General features: G+C 57.4%; 1 protein-coding gene across 5 annotated transcripts in view; it reads right to left on the reverse strand.

Moving 5' to 3' along the window:
* ABR (ABR activator of RhoGEF and GTPase) overlaps nt 1-23,377 on the reverse strand; it is a 199,510-nt gene that overhangs the window by 28,470 nt on the left and 147,663 nt on the right. For all 5 annotated transcript variants that reach the window (XM_056126884.1, XM_056126888.1, XM_056126885.1 and 2 more), the window contains 10 exons: nt 20,550-20,602; nt 19,898-20,038; nt 17,893-18,014; nt 14,891-15,056; nt 8,393-8,515; nt 8,131-8,206; nt 7,617-7,721; nt 6,810-6,884; nt 3,918-4,015; nt 3,699-3,830 (listed from right to left, as the gene is read on the reverse strand). In XM_056126884.1, the coding sequence (XP_055982859.1) occupies nt 3,699-3,830; nt 3,918-4,015; nt 6,810-6,884; nt 7,617-7,721; nt 8,131-8,206; nt 8,393-8,515; nt 14,891-15,056; nt 17,893-18,014; nt 19,898-20,038; nt 20,550-20,602 (1,091 nt within the window). The remainder of the gene's footprint in view (nt 1-3,698; nt 3,831-3,917; nt 4,016-6,809; nt 6,885-7,616; nt 7,722-8,130; nt 8,207-8,392; nt 8,516-14,890; nt 15,057-17,892; nt 18,015-19,897; nt 20,039-20,549; nt 20,603-23,377) is intronic.

Below are 23,377 nucleotides of genomic sequence, written 5' to 3' on the forward strand. Positions count from 1 at the left end.
TGATCTCCGGCACCCCATATGGTCCCGTGAATCCTATCAGAAGTGATGCCTGAGCACCGCCGAGGGATGACACCCCCCACACATCATCCCTCCCCCCCAAAACAAAAATAGACACGGAGCATAAGGTCTGGAAGCTGTTTTCGGAGAGGTGAAAGGGCGGTCTGCAACTCGGTCTGCGACTCTTGTCAGGTCCTTTTCTCGGACTGCGATGTTAACTAGAAACACTGCTTTTGGAATTTTAAAAAGCTGATACTTCACTCGCTCTTCAAGCTGTGTGCTCCCGTGATTACTATCTCGCTTGCTTGTCTCGTCTCTGCTTGCTTTTTCCACTCTCGAGAAGCCTATGTTCTCTCTCGAATGCACGCTTCCTCTCTTCCTCACCCTCCTGTCTTTCTTTTTTAAAATACTTTTAAATTTAAAGGAGCGTGATTTACAAAGTTATTGATAGTTGCATTTTAGGCATGTACTATTTCAACACCAACCCCACCACCAATGCCAGCTTCCCTTCGTCCCGGCCCACCTGCCGTCTTGACAGGCACATTTCAGTTTGGTGATTTCTAGCTTAGATCTCATGTTTTCAGGCCCCTCCACATCTTTTTCACTCAGCTTTTTTTTTTTTTGATCCTTTAGGTCACATCCGGTGGTGCTCTGGGGACCATATGGGATACTGGGAATTGAACCCAGGTTGGCCGCCTGCAAGGCAAACACCCTCTCCGCTGTACTATCGCTCTGGCCCCATAACTCAGTTTTCTTCAATAAAAACAATCTTGCGTCACATAAAAAAAACAACTCCCCCCGCACCCAAGCCCCCTGATGCTCTCTCCACCCCTCCCGGGAGCCGCATGGCAGCCTCAGTGTCCGTCCCTCCTCTGGCTTCCTGCAGCTCCCAGAGAGAGAACCTAGAGCAAGCATGGTGGGCCCTGGTGCCAGCCGTCCAGTCTGGCTTCCTTCCCTGGCAGGGGACACAGGCACCCTGCGATGCTCAGGGAACATTCCTGTCCACGGGACCCGGGGGTCACTTCTGTCGGTGCTCACCGGCCACGTGGTGCCAGGCTGGGGCCTGAGCCTTGTGTGTAGAGCCTGTGGGTCACGTGGCCCCGGGCTGGGGTCTGAGTCAGTGCGCAGAGCGCACCCGTGGGTCACATGGTGTCAGGCTGGGGCCTTAGCCCAGCATGCTGAGCCTGTGGGTCACATGGTGCCGAACTGGGGCCGGAGCCCACCGTGCAGAGCCCCTGGGTCACGTGGTGCCAGGCTGGGGTCTGACCCGCCGTGCAGAGCCCCTGGTGCCGCTGCTCTGGACCTGCACCTATACTACCTGGTTACTGATCTGTTTATTGACTTGCTGGTCCGGGCCCCTGGGGCTTCCTCCGGGTGTGGCCACGTACAAGGCAGGGGAGACTCCTGCCCCATAGTGCCTGCCCCACTGTCCGCATTTCTCAGTGAGGACATTCCCGGCCCTAGAGTCTGCACTGGCCTTGTGGGGCTCCCAGGGAGCTCCTGATACCACCAGCCTTGAGCCTCTTGCTTTGCGCTCCAGGACCCTGGCGGACACTGAGACTTGTCTTCCCCACCTGGCAGTGGACCCCCGGAGGCAGCCCCCGTAGGAACCCCCTGTCCAGGGGAGAGAACTGGGCTGGAAGGAAGCCGCCACAAACTGCAGGCCTGGAAGCAGGGTCACCCTCAGAGGAGGGAGCAGGGCGTCCGCACACGGGCTCCTGACTCTGACTGGCCGACACAGTCACTGTTATGCTGGGCAGGGTGAGGAGCGGTGAGGTCCCATCTGGGGATGACCCCCAGGGATTATTCAGTGGTTGTTCTGGTGCTGGAGGCCACCCTTTCCCCCCCACTACCACGCCAGACAGACGCAGACAAGGAGACTCATCTCTGGAGCCAAGGCCTGGAACCTAGGAAACAGGCTTCCCCATGGTGCCCTGGTTATGCTGAGTGAGGGGGGGTGGGGAGAGGTATGGGGGTCCTAGGCCCCTCCCTGCCTTTCCTCCAGGCTACCCCCAAAGACTCAGACCTTCCTGTTCTCCCCCACCCTTGTGCAACAGAGCCCTACCTGTCCCTTGTAGGGGCGGGGGGAGGGGGGCGAACACCGTGGCGCTGCAGGGCCTGGCCATTCAGCCTGGACATCCTGGTGGCTCTGAGGGTGGTCCCAGCACGTGGGATCCAAGGTGTGGCCCTCCCCGATGCCCACGGCTGTCTCTGCTCAATGGGACAGGCCCAGCCGGGGGGAGGGGTGGTGCAGGGCCGCAGCTCTGTCCCTGCCCACTCGCAGGCCTGGGCCAGTTGGCAGCCTAACAGTTTGTGTTTCTTTTCATACCAACGCCCGGGCATTTAGCATTCCTCGAAGCTTAAACACAGAGACACTCGCCTTCCCAGACTGCTTTTCTGCCTTGCCAAACATAACCTGGCTTCCCCCGCTCCCCCGCCTCCATCTGCTCCTGTCTCCGAGACGCAGTGATTTATGGCATGCGCCCCAAGGGCCTGAATGCTGACACAGCAGGAAGGAGGGGGACTGAGGGCAGGGAGTCCAGGTGGGCATGGACGAGGCTGGCGAAGGAACCCGGGACGGTTCTGCCAACTGTCCCCGCTGCACGATGATCCCTGCATTGCACCTGCAGCCGCCCCACAGCCGGGTCTCTCGCGGGGCCTTCGGGGCCAGCCACGAACCCCAGCTGCCCACTAAGCCAGCCCAGGGCTGTGCAGATGGGGCTCCTTCCCCTCATCTCTGGAAAGCGGGGCCAGGTCTGGGTTGAGCGCGTGCCCTCCTCAGCCCTGACTGCCTCAGCAGGGAAGATGTGGCTTGTGGTTGCCTAGCAACACTGTCACCCTGGTAACGGCACAAGTCCCTTGTTGGAGCCGGGGATAGGAGGCGGGCAGCAGGACAGACAAATCCACAAGCAGGCCCTATGGACCACCACACTGGGTTCCGCCAAGAGCCAGAGACCAGCAGCCACGAAGCCAGAGGCCTCTGACCATGGCCCACGTCCAGCGCACGCAGTTACTGGGGCTCCTGGGCACAGACTCCCCCCGAAACCAGGCTGGTCTGGTGATGCAGTGGGGCCACATACGTGTCCAGAGGAGGGTGCCGGGGTCCACTCATGGGAGAGGGAAGGCCGCTGTCTTGCTGCCATGGGCGCTATCTGCAGAGATGCAGGCCGCAGACGGGCACACACCCCCAGGAGCCTGGCCCTGTCCAGACTCCGACCACAACAGACCCAACTCCACAGAGACACACAGACCTGCCAGCGTCAGCAAACTGCACAGGGCAGTGAGGACCACAGCTAGACTCCGGCTTCCCCAGACCCTCCATCAAGGGTCAGTGCCAGCCTCTCCGGAGCCAGATGGCCGATATTACACAGCATCTCGGCTCCCGCTCAGAACCCCTGCAGTGGGTGCAGCACCCTGGGCAGTGCCCACTATGCCACTAGGGCAACAGACAGCGGAATCTGAGGGTCTGGGACCCCCGAGTCCAACCCTCCCGGGCCAATGCCTTAGGCCCACAGCACTGAACGACTGATGCCAGCACAGAAGCCACCACTGACTGCAGTGGGTGTGGACCCCAGCTGCGGGTACATGGGGTGTTCCTAGAGTGGGCGTGGAAGCCCAAGGATTGACACGCACAGGCTCTGGGACTGGAGAATGTCCAGCTGCAGCCCAAAGGTCGAGCGCACGGCCCCCTGGCCCCTCACCTGGATCTGCCCTTTCCCCATGATCTTGTCCACGATCTCGTTGTTGTCCTTGTTGACCTTGGTCTTGTCGTAGCACTTCTCGTAGCACAGGATCCGCAGGGACTGGGAGCCCTCCAGCTCGATCTCGAACTCCTGGGGAGAAATGGGAGCAGGCTCTGAAGTCCACAGTGGGGAGCCGGCCGAGGAGAGGGGAGTGTGGGGTGGGGGGCACCCACTCACCTCATCCCACTTGGGCTCCATCGTGTCCCGGAACACCCTGGTCTTGGCTTTGCTGACGAAGTAGCCGAAAGAGTCCACCTCCAGCGTGCAGTAGAGGTCTGCAGAAAGGCAGAGATGGCCGTCAGGTGGGGGCAGGGCAGGGGAGGTAGAGGCAGGAATCTGTCCCTCTCAATACCCTGGGGCCCCTGTGTGCTCTGTGTGCAGTCCCAAACACTCTGGCTGGAACCTCCCTCTGGTCCCAGTCTCAGCCCAGCTGCTGTCATTCACCAGTGAGGCCTCCGCCAGCACCTCCCTGACCACACTGATCCTACTGACCCCAGGCCCTGACCACACTGACCCCAGCCCCTGACCATAGCCACTGACCGTGTTGACCCTCAGCCCGTTACCACGCTGACTTCCAGACCCCCCTGACCAAACTCCCAGGCTCCTGAGTATGCTGACCCCAGCCCTTGACCACACTGACCCCAGCCCCTGACCATGCTGACTCCAGCACCCCGACCACACTGACCTCCAGGTACCCTGACTATGCTGACCCCAGCCCACCTGACCACACTGACCCCCTGATCATGCTGATCCCCAGGCACCCCTGACCAGACTGACCCTCAGGCTCCTGATCGTGCACCCCCAGGCACCCCTGACCACGCTGACCCCAACCCCCCAACCGCGCTGACCACAGCCCTTGACCATGCTGACCCCCAAGCTCCCCTGACCAAACTGACCCCAGGTCCGAGTATGCTGACCCCAGCCCCTTACCACACTGACCCCCAGTCCTCTGACCACACTGACCCTAGTCCCTGATCATGCTGACCCTAGCCCCTGACCACACTGACTCCCAACCCTCTGACCACGCTGGACCCCAGCCCCCCGACCACACTGACCCCCAGGTGCCCTGACCACACTGACCCCAGTCCCCTGACCACATTGACCCCTCAGGTGCCCTGACCACACTGACCCCAGCCCCCTGATCACACTGACCCTGAGTCCCAATGCTGCCCAGGGGCCTCATACATGGAAGTCAGTGTTTGTGGGGCAACCAAATACCCCCATGGCTCATAGCACTTCCTCCAACAGACCAGATCTCCCTGCTGGCACTGTGGGGGAGGCAGGTCCCAGGGACTGACCCCAGGGGCCCCAAGCTCAGCCTGCAGGGCCCCTCAAGTTTCTGCCTGGGGACACCAAGGTTTGGTGACCTCGGGGTTCGTGTCTTGCTTCTTGGTGTGTGTCCATGGGGAATGAGAGTGGGACTCAGCAGCCCGAGTCAGGAGTGGGCGGCACTGAGAGCTCGGGCCCCGTGGGCTTTGAGCAGCAGTGGGCGGTACCCAGACCTAGCAAGGACCGGCCCAGAGACCTCACGGGGACAGGCAGCTGGGGGAGAGCGCTAGACTCAGGGGCGGCACCTGAGTCATTCCTGGGACTCAGGAACTGGTCAGTGCTGGGCTTCCAGCAGGCAGAGCAGGCACCTGGCAGAGGCAGACTGAGTGACAAAGCATGTGTGTGGTTTGCCCTGGAGAGTTGGGGACACGGAGGAGAGGCTGACTACTGAGGAACTCACGATTCACCTGAATGTCTCCGAGGGGCTGTTTGTAGGCAAAGACAACCTCTGTGGGTGCCCTCAGGGAGGGGCGAGGGGCAACCCCCACTACCAGGGAGGACGGGAAGGGATGGGAGCGGGAGTCAGAATCTTGGGTTTTTCTGGATCACGCCTGGCAATGAGCAGGGGTTTCTCCTAGCTCTGCACTCAGGAATCGCTCCTGGCAATGCTTGGGGGACCATAAGGGATGCTGGGGTTCAAACCCGTGTTGCCCGAGTGCGAGGCAAATGCCCTTCACTCCAGCCTGTGTGTGTTCTGTTTTGTGGTATCTGGGATGGAACCAGGCACTTCACACGTGCAAATCAAGTCAGTACTGCAGAGCCCTAGACTGCCCCAGCCCTGGGTTTCAGATTTCCTGTCCCATTCAATTTCCTATCGTCTCTCTGAAACTCAGTTTTCTCATCCATAAAACGGGCGAATGACAGCAACACAGTGGCTGGAGGTAAGGGAGGAAGGGGTGGCCCAGCCCACTCACAGTTCTGCTTCACCTGCCCTGTGTGGGAGAGGCAAACGCCTCCGAACAGACTTTTGTTTGCACTTCTTCACGCCCTATGTATTCCCAGATCAGTTTGTGCTTCTTCCGTTTCTGCTGGATCACCTTTTCTTCCTCGAACCTCGGCTCTGGTTTAGGGACAACCAGCTAACCAGCTCTCTCCCAGCAAGGACTAGGTCAGCGTGGCAGGGAGGACTTGGGGCGGGGTGTCCCTTGGTGAGTCCTAGCGGCTCCATGGCGTGCCTGGGTCCTATGTCCAGCTGGATTCACTCAATGTCAGAGACTCAACACCTAAGGTCAGCATTGCTCCCCACGTGTTTAAGCAGGGGCTCTGTCGGGCCAGACTCAGGCCCCCTTGGGAAGGATGGAACGGGACGCACGGCTTCCGTGAGGGACAGCCCTGGGCCACTGGGCTTCTGGACAGACATACCCTGCGTGGGGCCTAGAAGTTTCACACAGGTTCTTAAAGTGAACACGAAGATTTGAATCTCTTGATTTGCGTGATTTTTTAGAAGTTTATGGGTCAAGTGAAGGCCTGAGTGATGACTCCAGCATGAATTCTTGAGAACTGGTACTACTGTGAGAAGCCAGTCAGGCTCAGAGGGGTTAAGAGACTTGCCCAGGGTCACACAGCAGATAGTGGGTTGGAGGCCGCAACTCCAGAAACCTGCCAAGGGGAGTGGGTTCCTCGTCCCGGGGGATGCCCCACTCCTCAAGGCAGCTGGCAGACTGAGACCGAAACAGAGCAGGCCCAGGGAGTGGGTGCAGAGGGGCGTTCTGGGCAAGCACTCCTGAGACAGGCACTTACTGGCTGACTGCTTAAACCCCTTGGCTGAGTGGACGATGACATGGAGGAAGCCGTAGAGTCCTGGCGACTCATCGTCTGCAAGAGAAAAGGGCGCAAGTCCATGCCAGGTTCTCGGCAGGGCAGCAGAGTCCCGGCGCCCCCTGGTGGCCAGAAGAAGGCACTCCCGGCACCCACACTCCGTGCGTGGAACAGGAAGCTGGTCCCCACTAGCCTCCTGGGTGAGGGCGTCCCTGTATGACACAGGGCACTGTCCCTGTCCCCCTGAGCCCTGCTGGGCCCGGGCTGCCCTCCTCTAGTCTAACCTTTCAAAGTGGAAATGAACCAGTAAGAGCGGTGCCTCTGTGCTAAGGGGAAGACAGAGATGCTCAGCACTGACCCTGTGTGGGGCTCGGGGCAGACGGCTTCATTCAGTGCAAAGAGCTTGTCTGAAGCCTCCTGCCACGGGGCAGGCCCTGTCCCAGCACCCCCGGGGCATCCGGAATCCACCCCTCCCACTGCAGCAATAGACTCCCCGGGTGCTGACTGGGCACTCATGGCCACCCACACAGTTTTAACCCATCACTCCGCCTCAACTCCCCAGCCGTGCCCATGCTCCAACCTCCACACCATCATCTGACCACCCCAAACACAGGTGGCCGGATTGAACCATCATGCCGGAGGGAGCCAGGCGGGCAGGAGGGGTCACTTGGGGGCTCAGCAATCCCTGTGCAAGTCCCTAGCCACTGAACTGTGCAGAGCACAGAAGGAGCCCCTGCTGCTGGGGGTCTAGCCAGGTCACTGCTGGGGACACTGGACGCCAGACCTTACCGTCTTTATTGCTGGTGACGGGGATGTTGTGCACAGTCCGGAGTTTGAAGCAGGATCCCGTGAGCACCTGGAGCTCCACTGAGCTCAAGACAAATGCCTGGAGATCTGCGGGAGAAGCCAAGGGAGGGGATGGTCACCCCAAGTCCACCAGCACCAGTGGTTCGTCCATCCCCGGGGGTGGTGGCGAGAGCATGGCTCCGCAGGCTGTGTCGGTCACTGCGAGGAGGGAAGGGTATGGAGCCTCTCACCCAGGGGCGGGCGCTGGCCATGTTTACTGATGCATTTCTGGAGCAGCAGGGGCACGCAGGTGACCATGCCGGATCCTGCCATGAATCCTCCCAACGCCTGGAGCAGATCCCCCACTTTCCTCTGCCTCCAACAGTCATGCCAGTTAAGTGGCACCTGTCCTGGCACCTCCCAAGGTGCTCAGGGGCAAAGAAGAGCTGCCAGCATGTGAAAGGGGCTCGGAAGTGCTAGGGGCACCGTGGGCAGCGTGGAGCGGGTAGGCCGTTACCCTTCTTCTGAAGCTTCTGAATCGCCTCTCGCCACTCAGCGCGCTCGTAGTCCGACGACAGTAGGAACAGGTAGCTCTGAGGAGACATGAGGGTCCGGTCACGCCAGCACATCGCCGGGTTCCCGAGGTGTCCACAGCAGGACTCCTTACTCGGGCAACTGCCAGCGAGGGGACCTTCCCGGGAGGGCATGGCACCCCCCGCAGTGTGCGGACAGTTCAGGTGGGAGCGGGGACCCTGACTGCGCCCTCCCCGCCCGCTGACCTTTCCGTTCCGATTGTGGATCCGGAAGGGGATGGTGGGGGAGTTGAGCAGCAGCAGGAACTCGTTCTCAAACATCTTCTTCTTCAGGCGCTCGATGGCCCGGCTCTGCCCCTTGTTGGCTTTCTGTGGGGAGGGAGGGTTCTGTTGGGTCCCCTTCCCTCCCCTGCCCGCCCGGCTCACCTGGCGGTTCCTGGTACTCCCCCATCCTACCCTACCCCCGCCCCGTGTGCTCAACACGGTTTCTCTCTCTTTTCCTGCAGCCTGGGGGCCAAGCTGATTTCCGAGACTGTTCAATGATCCCTGCCAGGTGCACCTCTCATGCCGGCCAATGCAGAGCCACGCGCCCACACCCAGCCCTCATTCTTCTACTCTTCACTCCCTGCCAATATTTCCCCTGTCCTCCCTCACCGGGGCCAGGGCGAGACACGGGCCAACCTGACAGGCCAGAGCCCACTTGCTCTGTCCACAGGTGCCAGCCCCGTGCCAGCTCTCCCTGGAAGGGGCAGTGCTGCCTCCGGGGCAGGTGTGCCGTCCTGCCTGCCCTGGGGGGCTCGGCACCTCCCTGCAAGGTGCCCCGTGGTGTGTGGGTGATGCCCTCTTCCCTCAGTGAAAACTTTCAGCGCCATGGGCCTCTCTGTGCAATCTCTTAGTCACGTCTACACACCAGTTTCCGGGGCTGGAGTGACAGAACAGTGGGCAGGGCGCTTGGCTTACATGTGGCTGGCCCTGGTTCAATCCCCGGCATCCCATCTGGTTGTCCCAAGTCCTGCCAGAGGTGATCCCCAAGCAGGGTGAGGAATAAGCTCTGAGACAGACAGGTGTGGCCGAAAACAAAAGCAACCAACTAGATCCTGGGTACCAGCTGTGACACTGGCTTGAACATCTCACTTTCCCACATACAGCCCTGACTCCCGAGCACGAAAGGCGCCAGCCTGCGCACTCAGCAGACAGCCCACTATGCCCTCCCGCACTCAGCCTCCCACGGTCAGTCCCCTGCAGAAATAAGATATTCCCTCTGGAGAAGATGACCTTCTCCAATTTTCCAAGTTTGTCTTTTCACCTGCCCCCCGCCCCCATGCCAGGGATTGAATCCAGCACCTCATGCAAGCAAGGCACTAGTCTCCCCTGGAGCACCATCCCACCCTCCAGCATGGTTATAAAGAGGCGCTCCTCTGTTATCGCCTGCCACTCAGGGTGTGGCAAGAATCAGTTCTAATACCACAGCACTTTTTTTTTTTAACCACTAGGCTGGCAAAAATCCTAGCAACTGCACAAGGCACTGGAGCATGGGGAGACGTGACTCAGGCGTGCCACAGACGGGGATCAGAGGCGACCTGCGCAGAGGCAGTCCTGGCAAGGAAATGCACAAGACCTTTGCCCCAGCCCGCCCACCGTACAGAATTTACCGGAGAGAGCTGAGAACGTGGGGACGCTGATGGCAGATTGAGTGTTCAGTGAAAAGAACCAGAACCAGAATTGGGTGGGACAGCGAGTGAGGGCATTGGCCTTGCAAGTGGCCAACCTGGGTTCAATCCCGGCACGTCATGTGGTCCCCCTGAGCCTTACCAGGAGTGATCCCTGAGTGCAAAGGCACTGCCAGGTATGATCCCAAAACCAAAAGAAAAAATTAAAAAAAAAAGAATAAGATCCAGAAACAATCTGAATAGGTCCCTGTATGGTTGAGCAGCTGCCAGAAAAAAATGTGATGGACCAGAGTGGTGTGTAGTGCTCATTGAGCATAGGTGTGAGCCACCAAACAGCACATGGGGCTCTGATCTCATTCAGTAAAAATACACGTACCTATTCTTGTGTATACCAGCCAGTGCAACAAACCCAGAGAGGCTGGAATAGATTCCAGGCTGCTACCAGTGGGATGCGGGTAGTGGTCAGTTTTACTTGATACACTTGGCTATTCAGAGCATTCCTTCTCTTTTTTTTCTTTTTTTGCCTCTTGGGTAAAAATAAGAGGTGTTGCTCAGAGGTCACTCCTGGCTCTGCACTCAGGAATCACTCCTGGTGGGGCTCTGTAAGATAGGTGCTTTCTCCCCTGCCACAGGGAGCATAGGTTTATTGGGTTGCACCCATCACAGTGCTCCTGAGGCACTCCCATTCGTCTGTGTTTATCTGTAACCCCTTCTCTGTGCTTTGCTTCCCCAACCGGTCAATCACCTCTATCTCCTAATCAGACTCTTGTAAGGTCAGAGCCTTTGAAGGACTCTGGAGTTGTATTTGTAAGTTAAATATTGCTTTTCTCTTCTCCTTAAAATGTCCTTTGCATAGTTACTTTAGGGCAATGAACTTTTTGTATAGACACAGGAAGTTAATGAATGCTATGCTTTTGTAACTTGGGAGTTAATTGACTCCGAATAATATTTACTCCTGGGCATTTGTTTTCTTGACTTAAGCTTCAACTGCCCTTAGTTCCTCGTACCCCAAATGCAGGGTCTTGATGAGGGACTGGATAAACCCAGGGCAAGCTGTGAGCTACATTGGCACTGAAACGGGTCAGGCTAAAGCGCCATAATACTTAACTATAAGTTAAGAGCACGGTCATGGACAAATTCTGTCATAATCCAAAACGTAACAACTGCATTAGGACCCTGCTAGGGTTAAGAAAGATTAATCTGACCTGATACTGTAGTCTGAGATCTACAGCGAGATGTCCCCAGGACAGCCATCCGATAAGCTTAATATATCTCTTATTCTGTCCATACAAAATGACTAATATTATTATATTATTATTTTTTTTTGGGGTCACACCTGGCTATGCTCAGGGATTACTCCTGGCTCTGCACTCAGGAATTACTCCTGGCGGTGCTCGGGGACCATATGGGATGCTGGGAATCGAACCTGAGTCGGCCACATGCAAGGCAAATGCCCTACCCACTGTACTATCGCTCCAGCCCCATAAGATGACTAATATTATTAAGGAGTAGAATTAAGAAGAATGTTTAAATGGTTGTTGGACTAAGGAGAAATGCACCCACAGATGGTATTTCACCCTTAGGTGGGTCTTCTTGCTGAATGAAAGCTTGTCCTGGAAGAAGCTTCCCCTGAGGGACGGACCTTACATCTGTTGATTGTATGACCACACTTAGGTGTAATTGCTACCCCAAGCCCCTCATAATTTGGGAGATAACTAAGGCTGTAAGAGTAGGCAAGGGGAAAGAAGGAGGGAGCAGGATCTAAGGGATCAGAGGGGAATGAAGGAGAATTGGGGGAAGGAGAATCCGAAGAGAATGGAGATGAGAATGGAATAAACTGCAACTGATACCAACCAGCCTGGCCCTCGTTTCCTTCTTCATCCACCTGTTGCCATTGGCCATCCTGGGTGGGGGAAGCTGCGAGAGACCACTGAACGTAGGCGGCGAGACAGAGTCATGGGCTTCTTATTCATTTATTGAATACACAAAGCTCGGGGGACCATAAGAGATGCCAGGGGTCGAACCCAGTTTGGCCATGTGCAAGGCATAGGCCTAGTCACTGTACTATCACTCCAGCCCCTCAGAGCACTTCTTGTTATAATAGGTGTTAATTCTGGCTCTGCACTCAGAAATTAGTCCTGGCGGTGCTTTGGGGACCCATGGAATGCCAGACACTGAACATATGTTGGCAGTGTGACTAAGAAACATGTTTCAGGGATTGAAGAGATAGTACAGTGGGTAGAGCACTTGCCTTCCACGCAACCAACCCAGGTTCAATCCCCAATATCCCATATGGTCTTCCAAGCTCCACCAGGAGTGATCCCTGAGCATCATGGTGTGACCCAAAAGCAAACAAGCAAATAAAAAAGAATACTGGTAACCAGGGTACTGTCATTAAAATGGGGGGAAGAGGGACAGAGAGACAGTACAGCAGATAAGGCACTTGCCTTGCATGTGGCCGATGTGGGTTTGACACCCGGCATCACATATGGTCCCCTGAGCACTGCCAGGAGTGATTCCTGGATGCAGAGCCAGGAATAAGCCCTGAACATGACCAAGTGAGGCCCCCAAACAAAAACAAAATTAAAAAAAAAACCCTATAGAAATAGTTCATAGCTTCCTAGTGGCTTCTAGACAGACCTGGACTGTCACCGGTCCTCCAGTGGCCGATCACACAGGTCCACGCAGCAGAATGGAGCACAGGAGACCGCGGGGTGCACTGGGCAGGAGGGAGGCCCATTGCCAGTGAGAACACCCCCACAGCACGGCCCTGGGTGGGGTGTGATGGGCAGTGCCAGGTGCGGTCTGGCCCCCACTCAGACACTCCCAGACACTGTGAGGTGACCAGCGGGTCAGGAGAAGGATCGGAGCTAGGAAGACCCATAGGGGGCTGGAGGGACAGTGGAGGGACAGGCACTCGCCAGGCACAAACACGGCTGACCCGGGTTTGAGCCCCAGTACCACAGACGGGAGTGAGCCTTGAGTGCAGAATCAAGGAGAGAGCAAAAAAGACCCACACAGGTCCTATGGCGACCTGCATCTCACAGTCATTTCCTAAGCCTGTTCATCCTGTAAGGACTACGGGGCGGGGATGGATACTGGACACAGAGCTAGAGACAGTGCCGGGAGCCCAGGGAGGGAAGGACGGAGAGAACTGAGCAGTCACGATCCAGGACGGCACAAACTGCAGCAAGGCCTACGTCGGGAGGTGGGAGCAGGTGCCCAGCAGCCTGGTGAGTGGCCGGGGGGGTAGCCCCAATGCAGTGCAGGAGGAAGAGTCCATCCAACCTGCTCACTGATGCTGGCCCTTCCCCTGGGGAGCTGGGGGCGGGGGTCCCTTTCTGACAGGAAGTGAAGGCTCTCCGGGTTCTGCTGAGACACTCTGGGCTACTCTGGCCTCCTCCCAGGGTTCCAGGACATGAAGCTCTCATTCTCAAGCAGTGCCAAGCACTTTCCACTCTGATTTCCTCTTTGCCTTCGAAGTTTTCATTTGGAGGAGGGTGTGGCAGAGGATAGATAGTACAATGGGCAGGGCGCTTGCCTTGCACGCTGCTGACCGGGGCTTGATCTCTGGCATCCTGGTATCCCATATGGTCCCTCAGCCCCCCCTAGGAGAGATCCCTGAATGCAGAGCCAAGAGGAAGCCCTGGGCACTGCTGGGTGTGGCCCCAAACAAAACAAAAGCAATTTCACTTTCCAGGATTGTGCCTGACTAACTGTAATTCTGTATTCTAACTGTTGGTTTCTAATTTCACCATGCTGTGGTCTCTGAGCATGACCAGAGGGTAATTCGTGTGACCAAACCCTCAACATGATAATATTTTGCGGGAAGGAGACCTCCCAAGCAGTGCTCAGGGGGCACAGGGGACCCTCCTGGCTGTAGCAGTTGTTTGTTCTTAATTTGAGATTTTCTTTGCAGTCTGACTCTCGATGATAAATGTCCATGAGAGTTCATGTGACAAGAATGTCAGCTGTGGGGGCAGGAGAGATAGTATAACGGAGAGATAGTACAGCGGGGGAGGGCACTTGCCTTGCACAAAGCCAACGCGGGCTCGATCCCTGGCATCCCATCTGGGTCCGCTGAGCACTGCCAGGGATGATCCCAGAGTGCAGAGCCAGGAGTAACCCCTGAGCATCACTGGGTGTGACCCCAAAACCAAAATAAACAAGTATTTTTTTTGAAAAACAATGTCCTCCTTCTGTTACAAGCTCTTGTGCGTCTGACATCGTCTGCTCCCTGCGACCACCAGTGCCCCTTTTCCTCACCTGCCTGACCCCTGTGGCTCCCGGGTCCTTTCTACTGTGCGCGACCTGCTTTTCCGTTTCCTTCCAGAGTCTTCATTACTTTTCTCTGGACTCCCCGCCCTTACCTATAGTGAGGAAGAGGGTCTGGGCCACACCTGGCAGCTCTTGGGTTACTCCTGACTCTGCACTCAGGGATCACCCTGGAGGGACTCATGGACCTCCTGGGGGTGCAGGTGACTGAACCCGGGCTGGCCACGGGTAGGGCAAGTGCCCGACTTGCCGTGCTCTCTCTCCAGCTCAAAACTTCCCATAAGTGACGCCATAAAAGGGATCTCATTGGCCTCCCTCTGTCAACTCAGTGTTCTCCTACTGTGGTCGGTCTTTCCCCAGGTACCTTGAGGCTCCTGACGGCCTACTCTATGGGGTCAGGGAGGTGGCTCGGGAGTTGGGCACATGCCGAGTGTGCCTGACTTCCTGGCTGTCTCCTGGGCACCTCACGGCCTCCCAGCACTGCGAAGTGGGACCTTCCCAATGGAATTGAAAAAAACAGGCAATCCAGGAGACAGCACCCGGGCCCGGAGCAGCACTCTACATGCACGAGCTGGGCTCTGACTCCCAGCATCCCTCAGCTCCCAGAGCACTGCAGGCGACCATCCTCCAAGCACCACCCAATATGCTTTCCCCCACAAAAAGTTAGGAAATCAGAAGGCCTCCCATTCTGCGCCCTGCCACTCTTCCTGGACTCCCAACTTCATTTCCTTTTTCTGATGCGCGCACAGTTCAAAGGGTCACCCTCCCCAACCCTACCTCGTTGCCAACCCCCGCTCACCTCCTTCTGGATTTCACTCTTGAGGGCTGAGATTTTCATCTTCATGTCCTCCAGCTCGTGGTCCGGGAAGGGGTGGACCTGGGGACTGGCCTCGGACTCCTCAGGGGACGGGAACACCAGGTCGGCCAGAGGGATGTACCATTTGCAGTCGTACTGCTGGTGCTTCCTGCAAACAGGCCAGCAGGAGGTGAGAGGCGAAGGAGCCTGGCTCGCCACACCACAACTGCTGGGCCCAGACCCTCCAAAACCACCCAGAAGAGGGCCTGGAGCGATAGCACAGAGGGTAGGGCATTTCCCTTGCACACGGACGATCCGGGTTCGATTCCCAGCAGCCCATATGGTCCCCTGAGCATCGCCAGGAGTAACTCCTGAGTGTAGAGCCAGGAGTGACCCCTGTGCATTGCCGGGTGTCACCCAAAAAGCAAAAGCAAAAAGAAAAAAATCCAGAAGAGATTGTGGGAACTGGTCACAGGCAAGGACTGGAAATGTACCCCCAGGGTGACGGGAGTTGATACTCTGGACCAGGAGTAGCAAGGCGCTGGCCTGAGCCTCACCTGTCTGGCAGCCCCGTACAAACCCCCCCAAACCTCAGGGCTGTGAGCAGAGAGAGGTCCCACCCTCCTGCTCCCCATTGCACTCGCCCCTCCCCCCCCCCCCGCTCTACCCTGTGCCCCCTGAGCTCACCGCCATGCCTGGCAGGCTGTAGGTGGACTACACACACATCTCTTTGTTTTGGGGGCCATATCTGGTGGAGCTCAGGGCTGCCTTCTGGCTCTGCACTCAAGGATCACACCTAGCGGGCTCAGGGGACCTTATGGGGTGCTGAGGATCAAACCCAGGTCAGTGGCATACAGGCCAGCTCCTTACCCACTGTGCTATCACTCCGGCCCCAGAATGCCATCTCATCAATATATGTCACCTGAGGGGCGGGGCTGAAGGACCGAGAGCCCAGTGGGAGACAGTGGCACTGCCGTTCATCACTGTGTGCCAGTGCAGAAGGCTGGAGGCAGGTCTGCAGGTGTAAGACTGCCCTTGGCACCGGGGATCTGCAATGGGTGCTGCTTCCAGACAATCACTGCCTCTGCTGAAGCTCAGTCTGACTTTTGCTGCCTCACCCTGAGGGGACATGGCTTTGCACAGCTCATTCTGGTCACCACGGGCAGTGAATCTATGGCCTGTCTCCCCTGGACTGGGCTCACGTTGGTCCTGGCACACAGTGATAAGGGAAGGCAGTGAGGAGGCTGTGGGAATGACACTGAGTGGCCTTTCTTTCTGGTGGCACAGAGCAAGCCCCTGTAACGGGGTACAGGGATAAAGGCGGGGAGAAGCTTAGGAGTCAAATTAGGGGTCAGGTTCCATGTCCTTCTACTTCGGGCTGTAAAGCCTTCTGCATCTTATTTAACTTTCTTGGTTTTTTAGGGGTGGAGGAAGGGAGCACACCCAGCAGAGCTCAGCGCTTACTCTGGCTCTGCGCTCAGGGATCACTCCTGGCAGGGCTCGGAGGACCACACTGGGGTGCTGGCGATGAAACTTAGGTGGGCTGTGTGCAGGCACCCCCCACGCTGGACTATCACTCTGGCCCCTTATTTAACATTTTTAAGTGTCTCTCTCTCCAGTGAGACGGGGATAATTAATACCTACGCTGTGGAGTTCCTGGGAAGATGTGAAAGAGCATATTCAGAGCATTTGGCAAGGCAGAAGCACTCAGTAAGTGGTAGTCAATGAATATTCACTGGGTTGCAGCTAGCAAGGATTCAGAGATGTCTAATAAAAGAAGAATGCGTGAGTAAACGATGGCAGAGCTACTGGCAAGATCGTGTAGGGAGGTACACGATGTTTACAAGATGATTATGAAGAGTAGGCAGCAACAAGGAAAACGCGTATGACGTGAAATGAAAAGAGCAGAGCTCCAAATTGGGTCTTCACTGACTGCCAGTATGCACTGCATCGTAGTCCTCCCGTTGTATGTCCTCCCATTGTCATCGATTTGATCAGTAACGTCTCCATTGTGAGACTTGTTGTTACTGGTTTTGGCATATCGAATACGCCGTGGGGAGCTTGCCAGGCTTTGCCATGCAGGCGGGATACTCTCGGTAGTTTGCCGGGCTCTCCGAGAGGGATGGAGGAATCGAACCCAGGTCGGACGCGTGCAAGGCAAACACCCTACCGTCTGTGCTATCGCTCCAGCTCCACTACAAGTATATGGGGGGTGGGGAGGGGTGTGAAAGCATTAAAGAAACGGGAAGAACCACAGCAGCAGGAGACTGATGCTTATGTTTGTGTGGGTGAGATTTTTTTTCTATAACACAATTATATCATCTTTATAATTAAAAACATAATTTATTTTTAGAAAAGGCTAAGCAGCAAAATTAAGGAGATGGAGAGATTGTACACTGGGTAGGGCAGTTGCTTGCCTCACAAGTGGCCGATCATGGTTTGATCCCTGGCATCCCTTCTGGTTCCGGAGCACTGCCTAGAATAATTTCTGAGTGCAGAGTCAGGAGTAACCCCTGAGCATCATGACCAGATGTGGCCCCCCCCAAAAACAAACAAACAAAAAAAATTAGCTTACTTGAGTATAAGTTAATTTTTTTGTTTTGTTTTCCAATAAATTTTCCAGTTATATATGCTTCATGGCTGCAAGAATTCTGGTGATGCTTGGGGAGCCAGGTGGTGTCAGGGATGGAACCCAGGACCCCCAACTGTGCCCTGCTGCTTCAGCCACATGCCCGGCAGTCAGTAATTATAATTATTAATATTTTTTTGCTTTTTGGGTAACAGCCGGTGATGCTAGCTAGAGCATCAGGAATTACTCCTGGCGATGCTTGGGGGACCATATGCGATGCCAGGGATTCAACCTGGGTCGGCCGCTTACAAGGCAAACACCCTCCCCGCTGTACTATCGCTCTGGCCTAGTAATGAGCATTTTTAAGGGAAACCATGCACAGGTGGCACCCGGCTGCCATGAAGCCAGGAGCCATGCGCTGGCCAAGCACACTCACCCCGCCGAGGCCTTCTTCAGCTTTGCGCACAGCAGGACGTCTGTGAAGAGGAAGACGTGGCGCAGCTTCCGGGAGCTCTCCGACACCTCCACCAGGAAGCCGTCCTTCACCAGCTGCCGGGTCTGAGGGCGACAGCCCACCTGCTCAGGGGCGGGGCACCCAGAGCCCAGCCGGCACTGGAGCCCCATCCAGCGGGGAAGGCCCGAGGACCTGGAGGTGACGCCGCCTGACTTGGGGTCACTGGGGCACCCTCTGAAGCCCAAGCCCTGATACCCCCTAGCTGGGACCAACCAAGGTGCTTCACGCTTTCCCACGGCTCTCGACAGCGCCCACTCGGGGGGTGGGGGTGGGGATGGACCCCAGACTAGGACAACTTGGTTCTCCACCCTGGGGTAGAAAGAGACCCTATTCCCTTTCCCAGAAGGGCCCTGAGAGCAGCCCCCACCCTGAGAGTCGGCAGTCCCTCAGGCACTTCTGCTTTCCTGTGCACATCACACACCATGTGACACACACACGTGGCAGCAGCGAGTGACCACATTCAGAGCGACCACATTCAGAGCAGGCAATGACCAGGCGCCAAGGACCCGGTCATCTCCCTGAGATCCTCAGAGTCAAGCAGACAAGTGAGACGCGGGTTATCTGGGTTTAGGAGCCAATGCTGGGAGCTACATGGAGGGGCAGCTCTCTGCGTCCTGGGGGGTCTCCGGGCCGACTCCAAGTCTCACTACCCCCACTTCCCTAGGAGCCAGGGGGAAAGCATGTGTCCAGGCTGCTGACCCACACCAGAAACAGTCCCTCTCAGTGTGGGTTATTGGGCAACACCTGGCCAAAGCTTGGGCCTGACTCCTGGTTCCGCACTCAGGGATCACTCCCAGTGGGGCTGAGCAGGCTTTAGGGGCTGCCGGGGCTCACACCTGGATCGGCTGTGTGCAAGGCATGTACTAAGTCTTTAGTGTCCCTCTCATTCTTCAACTCGCTTCCCTCTCTGGGGTTCCCCACCCTTCTTCCAAGAAGGGCTTCCAAGAAACCAGAGCTACTGGACCGCATCAAGGTGCTGACCGGGACATTCCAGATAGTAGGCACCTCGTGTCCCTGCTGGACCTACGTCCAGGCTCCCTCCCCAGCTTCCACCTTGGGGGGGGGGGCTCCTGCGGGCTGAACAGAGCTGCTCACCCGCCCCCCACCCCAGCCCCTAAACCCATCCAACTGAGCAACGATCTTCCAGAGGAGCCCAAGGGCTGCCTTCTGCCAAGGGCAGGATTCAGCACTGGAGGACGAGCCTGCCCGAGTCCCTGGTTGAAGGGCAGAGCGTGGGGCTTGCAGGAACCCAGCTCAAAGACTCTGCTTCCCCCCTCCAGATTTAATTGTTAAAATTTTGGAATTTCAAAATCGGGTGGCCACTATTGCAACCACACGACATCATATGTTATTCATAACCAGCAATAGAAAATAAATTGTCTACTGTTGCCTTTTCAGCAGATCTGAGTGTGGGGTAAAATCCCAGATAATAATGGTGGGTCTGGTGTCGAAATATTGAATGCAATCAAAGTAGAGAGAGAGTAATGTAGAAATCATCTGCCCCACAGGTAGGAGGAGGGTGTGGGGTGGGAGTTTTGGGGGGTGGAGAACGGGCACTGGTGAAGGTACAGGTGTTTCATTGTATGACCGAGACTTAGACCCGAAAGCTTTGTAACTGCTCTCATGGTGATTCAATAAATAAAATTATAAAAAAAAAAAAAGCAGGGTGGAGTTCATGCCCAATTTAATCAGCTAATCAGTGGCTGAATAAATAGCAGTACTCCTATAAAAGAAAAAAGACTCTGCTTCCCAAACTGTGGGCTAAGACCCTCTGCCAGACCTGGACGGGGTCTCCTCTGTGGCCTCCCTGGGTGACTAGAATCGAGGGGACACTGGCCTGGATTTAAGCGTTCAGCCGAGAACCGGAAGGCTGTGTGGCAGGGGGCTCGGGGTTAGTGAGGAACAGGGTGGGGCGCAGGGAGCTCACCTCCCCCTTGGGGGTCGTGACCGCTGTCCGGCGAGGGTCAATGTCCTCATTGATACTGGACAGGAAGTTCTGGGAGATGCGGAGGGCGTCCTGCAGCAGCGGGTAGTCAGGGTGGTCGACAGGCGTGTGCTTCAGCAGGTCCTGGGGAGGGACGGGGTGGTGTGTGGGAGACAGTGGGACGCTCAGTCCTCCCCAGAGGACTTCCTAAGGGGGCGCTCAGGGACCCACACCCCAACCTGCAAAACCCAAACTAAACGTTAGGGTCCGTCCGAGCTGCAGGTGAGGGGCCCAGGGCGCTGCGTCTCTGCTGCTCCCTGTGGAGGGAGGAAGCCAGGTGGAGTTCCAGCTCTGCAGGCAGCTGGGAGAGACCCCACCCACCCCTGCCCCCTACCACAGCTGCTCCAAGGACACTGGAAACCATCAGGCAAGAGAAGAGGAGGCAGGAAGTGGCCGCCTCCTAGGGAACATTTGGCCAAATGTCAAGTTCAGCAGCCTCGCTATATTTAGGCCCTGGCCTTGTCAGCACGCGGCCGGGCAGGCGCACTCCTGGCCAGTGAGAGGCCCTCCGCCTAACTGCCCCCCAGACCCTTTCCAGGGACCAGCACCCGCCCAGCCCAGCCTGAGCCCACCCTCACTTGGGACTGTCACTTACATGCAGGACCAGGGTGCTCCTGGTGACCCGGTCAATGGGCTTGTAGAGCAGCGCTGTTGGAAAGGAGACGGGCCAGGGGAGGTCAGGGATGCGGCCCCGGCACCCACAGTGGGCCAAACTGGCTCCTGGGGCCACTGCTTCCTCCGCCCCCCATGCGCCCCACCCCCCGCCCAGGGCAGGCCAGACCACATCACATGACAGGCAGCCTGACACATAGCCCTGGCCGCCTGGCCACCATCTCCAACATCAGGGGGTTTGCTCAAGGCTGTCCCCCAAAGCCTCTCCCGGTCACACCAGACTCAGAGCAGAAGCAGGGGCCCAAAGCACCCAGACATACCCTGCAAAGTTCCAGCTCGCTCTGGGTCACACCCAGGAGCCTAGAGGTGGGGAGGTGACGGCTTTGTTGGGCGGAGGTGGGGGGGGCGGCAACTACCAGGTCCTTCTCACACTCCTCGGGTCCAAGGTGCTCCAGCAGAGAACTCCCAGCCCCCTCTGACCCACCCAGCCCCCCTCCGGTCCATGAGGAGACCCCTTCACACGCCTCAGCCCTCTCTGGGATGAGATAGGGCGGGGGGCTCGGGAGACAGCCAGCGCCACTGGTCTGCTCTCAACAGCTGCACTCTTGGCTTTCAGGGGCCACCTCAGGACTGGGAGCCCAGAGAGGTGGAGCGAATGCTAGCTTAGCAGGGTGCCCAGGCAACACCCAGAGATGCCACATGGGACTGCTGAGATGCAGCAGGGATGGGCAGTGGCAGCTGGTCAACCAGCAAAGCCTTTGGCGGACAGCTGCACCTGACCCCCGGCGCTGGCCCTACACCTGCAAACTGGCTTCATGGGGTCACGACCTCTGTGGGAAACAGGTTCTGGAAGGAGGATCCTAAACTGGGACTCCCCCGGGGCCAGGCTGTGGCGGGGCCCCAGGGCCAGCTTGGCTGCAAACCAGAATCTCTAGAAGCCTTGCAGGAAACTCCTGGGCACAGCTCTGCACGCAGACTCCAGGAGGCAATCTGCCGTGGACAGACAAGGCATCCCACTGAGCGATGCTGCTGGCCTGCCTTGTCCGCAGGCTCTGAACAGCTGCCCATCAGCATCCCTGGGGGAGCTCTGAGAGGTCACAGCTGGGGGCCTGGTCCACAGCTCAAAGGGCCGAGCACATGCTGAGCACCAGAGAGGCCCGGATACGATCCCCAGCATTGCTCTGTCCCCAGAGCACAGCTGGGAGTGACCCAAACACCAAAACAAACCCATAAAAAGACACAGCTGCAGGGCCCCCCTCCCGTCCCACCCCATCAGCTCAGCCCTAGTCTCTGCCGGGTGGAACCCACGACCAGCAACGCCTTGGCTTGTCCTGAGCTGCAGTGACAGATGGAAACCACTGCTTTATGCTGACATACTGCCCGAGACTGACTTCGAGTCCTCCGTAACTGAGCAACTTCTAGAGTCCCTCCCCCTGGGCTCTGGAAGCTGGAATGGACAAGACCAGGCTAGGGTCACCTGTCGGCCCCCAGGGGGACAAGGGCTACTAAGGGGACCCACACAGGGCCCAGCCCACCTCCAAGGGTAAGCACCGTGCGTAGGGAGCCCCCCGAGGGGTCTGAGAAGGTGCCTGGGAGAGGGGACATGGTCAGGCTCAACCTGCAGCGTGGGAGTCAGAGGGCCACTCCATCCCTCTCACGGGGGCTGTAGGGTGATACCTGCAGCCTCAGCCTGGGGTGCAGCATGGGGAGGAGAGCTGGGAGGGAAGGGGGGAGGAAGGGCACCCCCAGCACCTGCACCTGAGAGGTGGGTGGGGAGCCCAGAGAGGGCTGTTCTGTGGCCACCACAGGTCAGTCGATTTCCCCCCACCTCCCACCTCTTCATCACGCAGTTCCTGCTCCTGCAACACACACAGTTGCATAAGATGTAGGGCCACTGCCCCTTCCTCCAGGAAGCCTTTCCTTATCAGGACTTTTGCAAACAACACCCATAGTGCCTCAGTGCCTCAAAGTGAGAACACAGGCAAGCTGGTCTCTTCTGCTTTGCTGGGCACTGACTCTGCGTCCAGTGGCATCAGGCTAAGCACTTTCATGAACTGTTTTTTTTTGGGGGGGGGTGATGTGGGGGGCACACTGAGCGGTTTGCTCAGGTCTTATCCTTGGCTCTGTGCTCAGGGATCACTCCTGGCGGTGCTTGGGGGGACCATATGGGATGCTGGGGATTGAACCCAAGGAAACCACCCTCCCCGCTGTACTATGGATTGTTTCTCTTGATAGAAGAAGCTGAGCAGTTATCACTTCACCCCATTCTACAGATGAGCAAAGTTCTCAAAAGCTTGGCGACAGGGGTGCTCTGCTTCCAGGCCTCCCCACACCCTCACCTTGAGGCCCTCTTCACCCACAGGGAAGAACAGCACCCCCTAGAACTCACTGAGTCCTGGGAGCCTGGACAGATGCACCATGGAGTGGGGAGCTGGCCTCTCCTCTGCCCGGGCCCCTGTGCCTTCCGTCCGCACCCCACCCCCAGCTCCATGGAGCGGGCAGTCAACAGACGGCACTACAGGTAGGTCCGGGTCCCAGGCAGCACCATCTCTGTGGGGCCTTGATACCAGCACCCTTCAGAGATGGGACAGCGGACCCACACTCATGGTCAGTACCTCACTCCCCACCAGAACTGAGCTCACGGACACCCTGCTGGACAGCGACCCTGAGCTGCCTTTCACAGAGGCAGGGGAAGCAAAAGGCACGTTTCCTCCCCAGGGAGCAGAGTTGACACACCACGGAAGTTAGTACAGAAACAAGGGCTAGAGCGATAGTACGGCAGGGAGGGCGTCGACCACGCCGGCGGCCCTG

The sequence above is a fragment of the Sorex fumeus genome, unplaced genomic scaffold (assembly GCF_029834395.1).
Source record: "Sorex fumeus unplaced genomic scaffold, SorFum_2.1 ptg000063l, whole genome shotgun sequence".
Lineage (NCBI taxonomy): Eukaryota > Metazoa > Chordata > Mammalia > Eulipotyphla > Soricidae > Sorex > Sorex fumeus.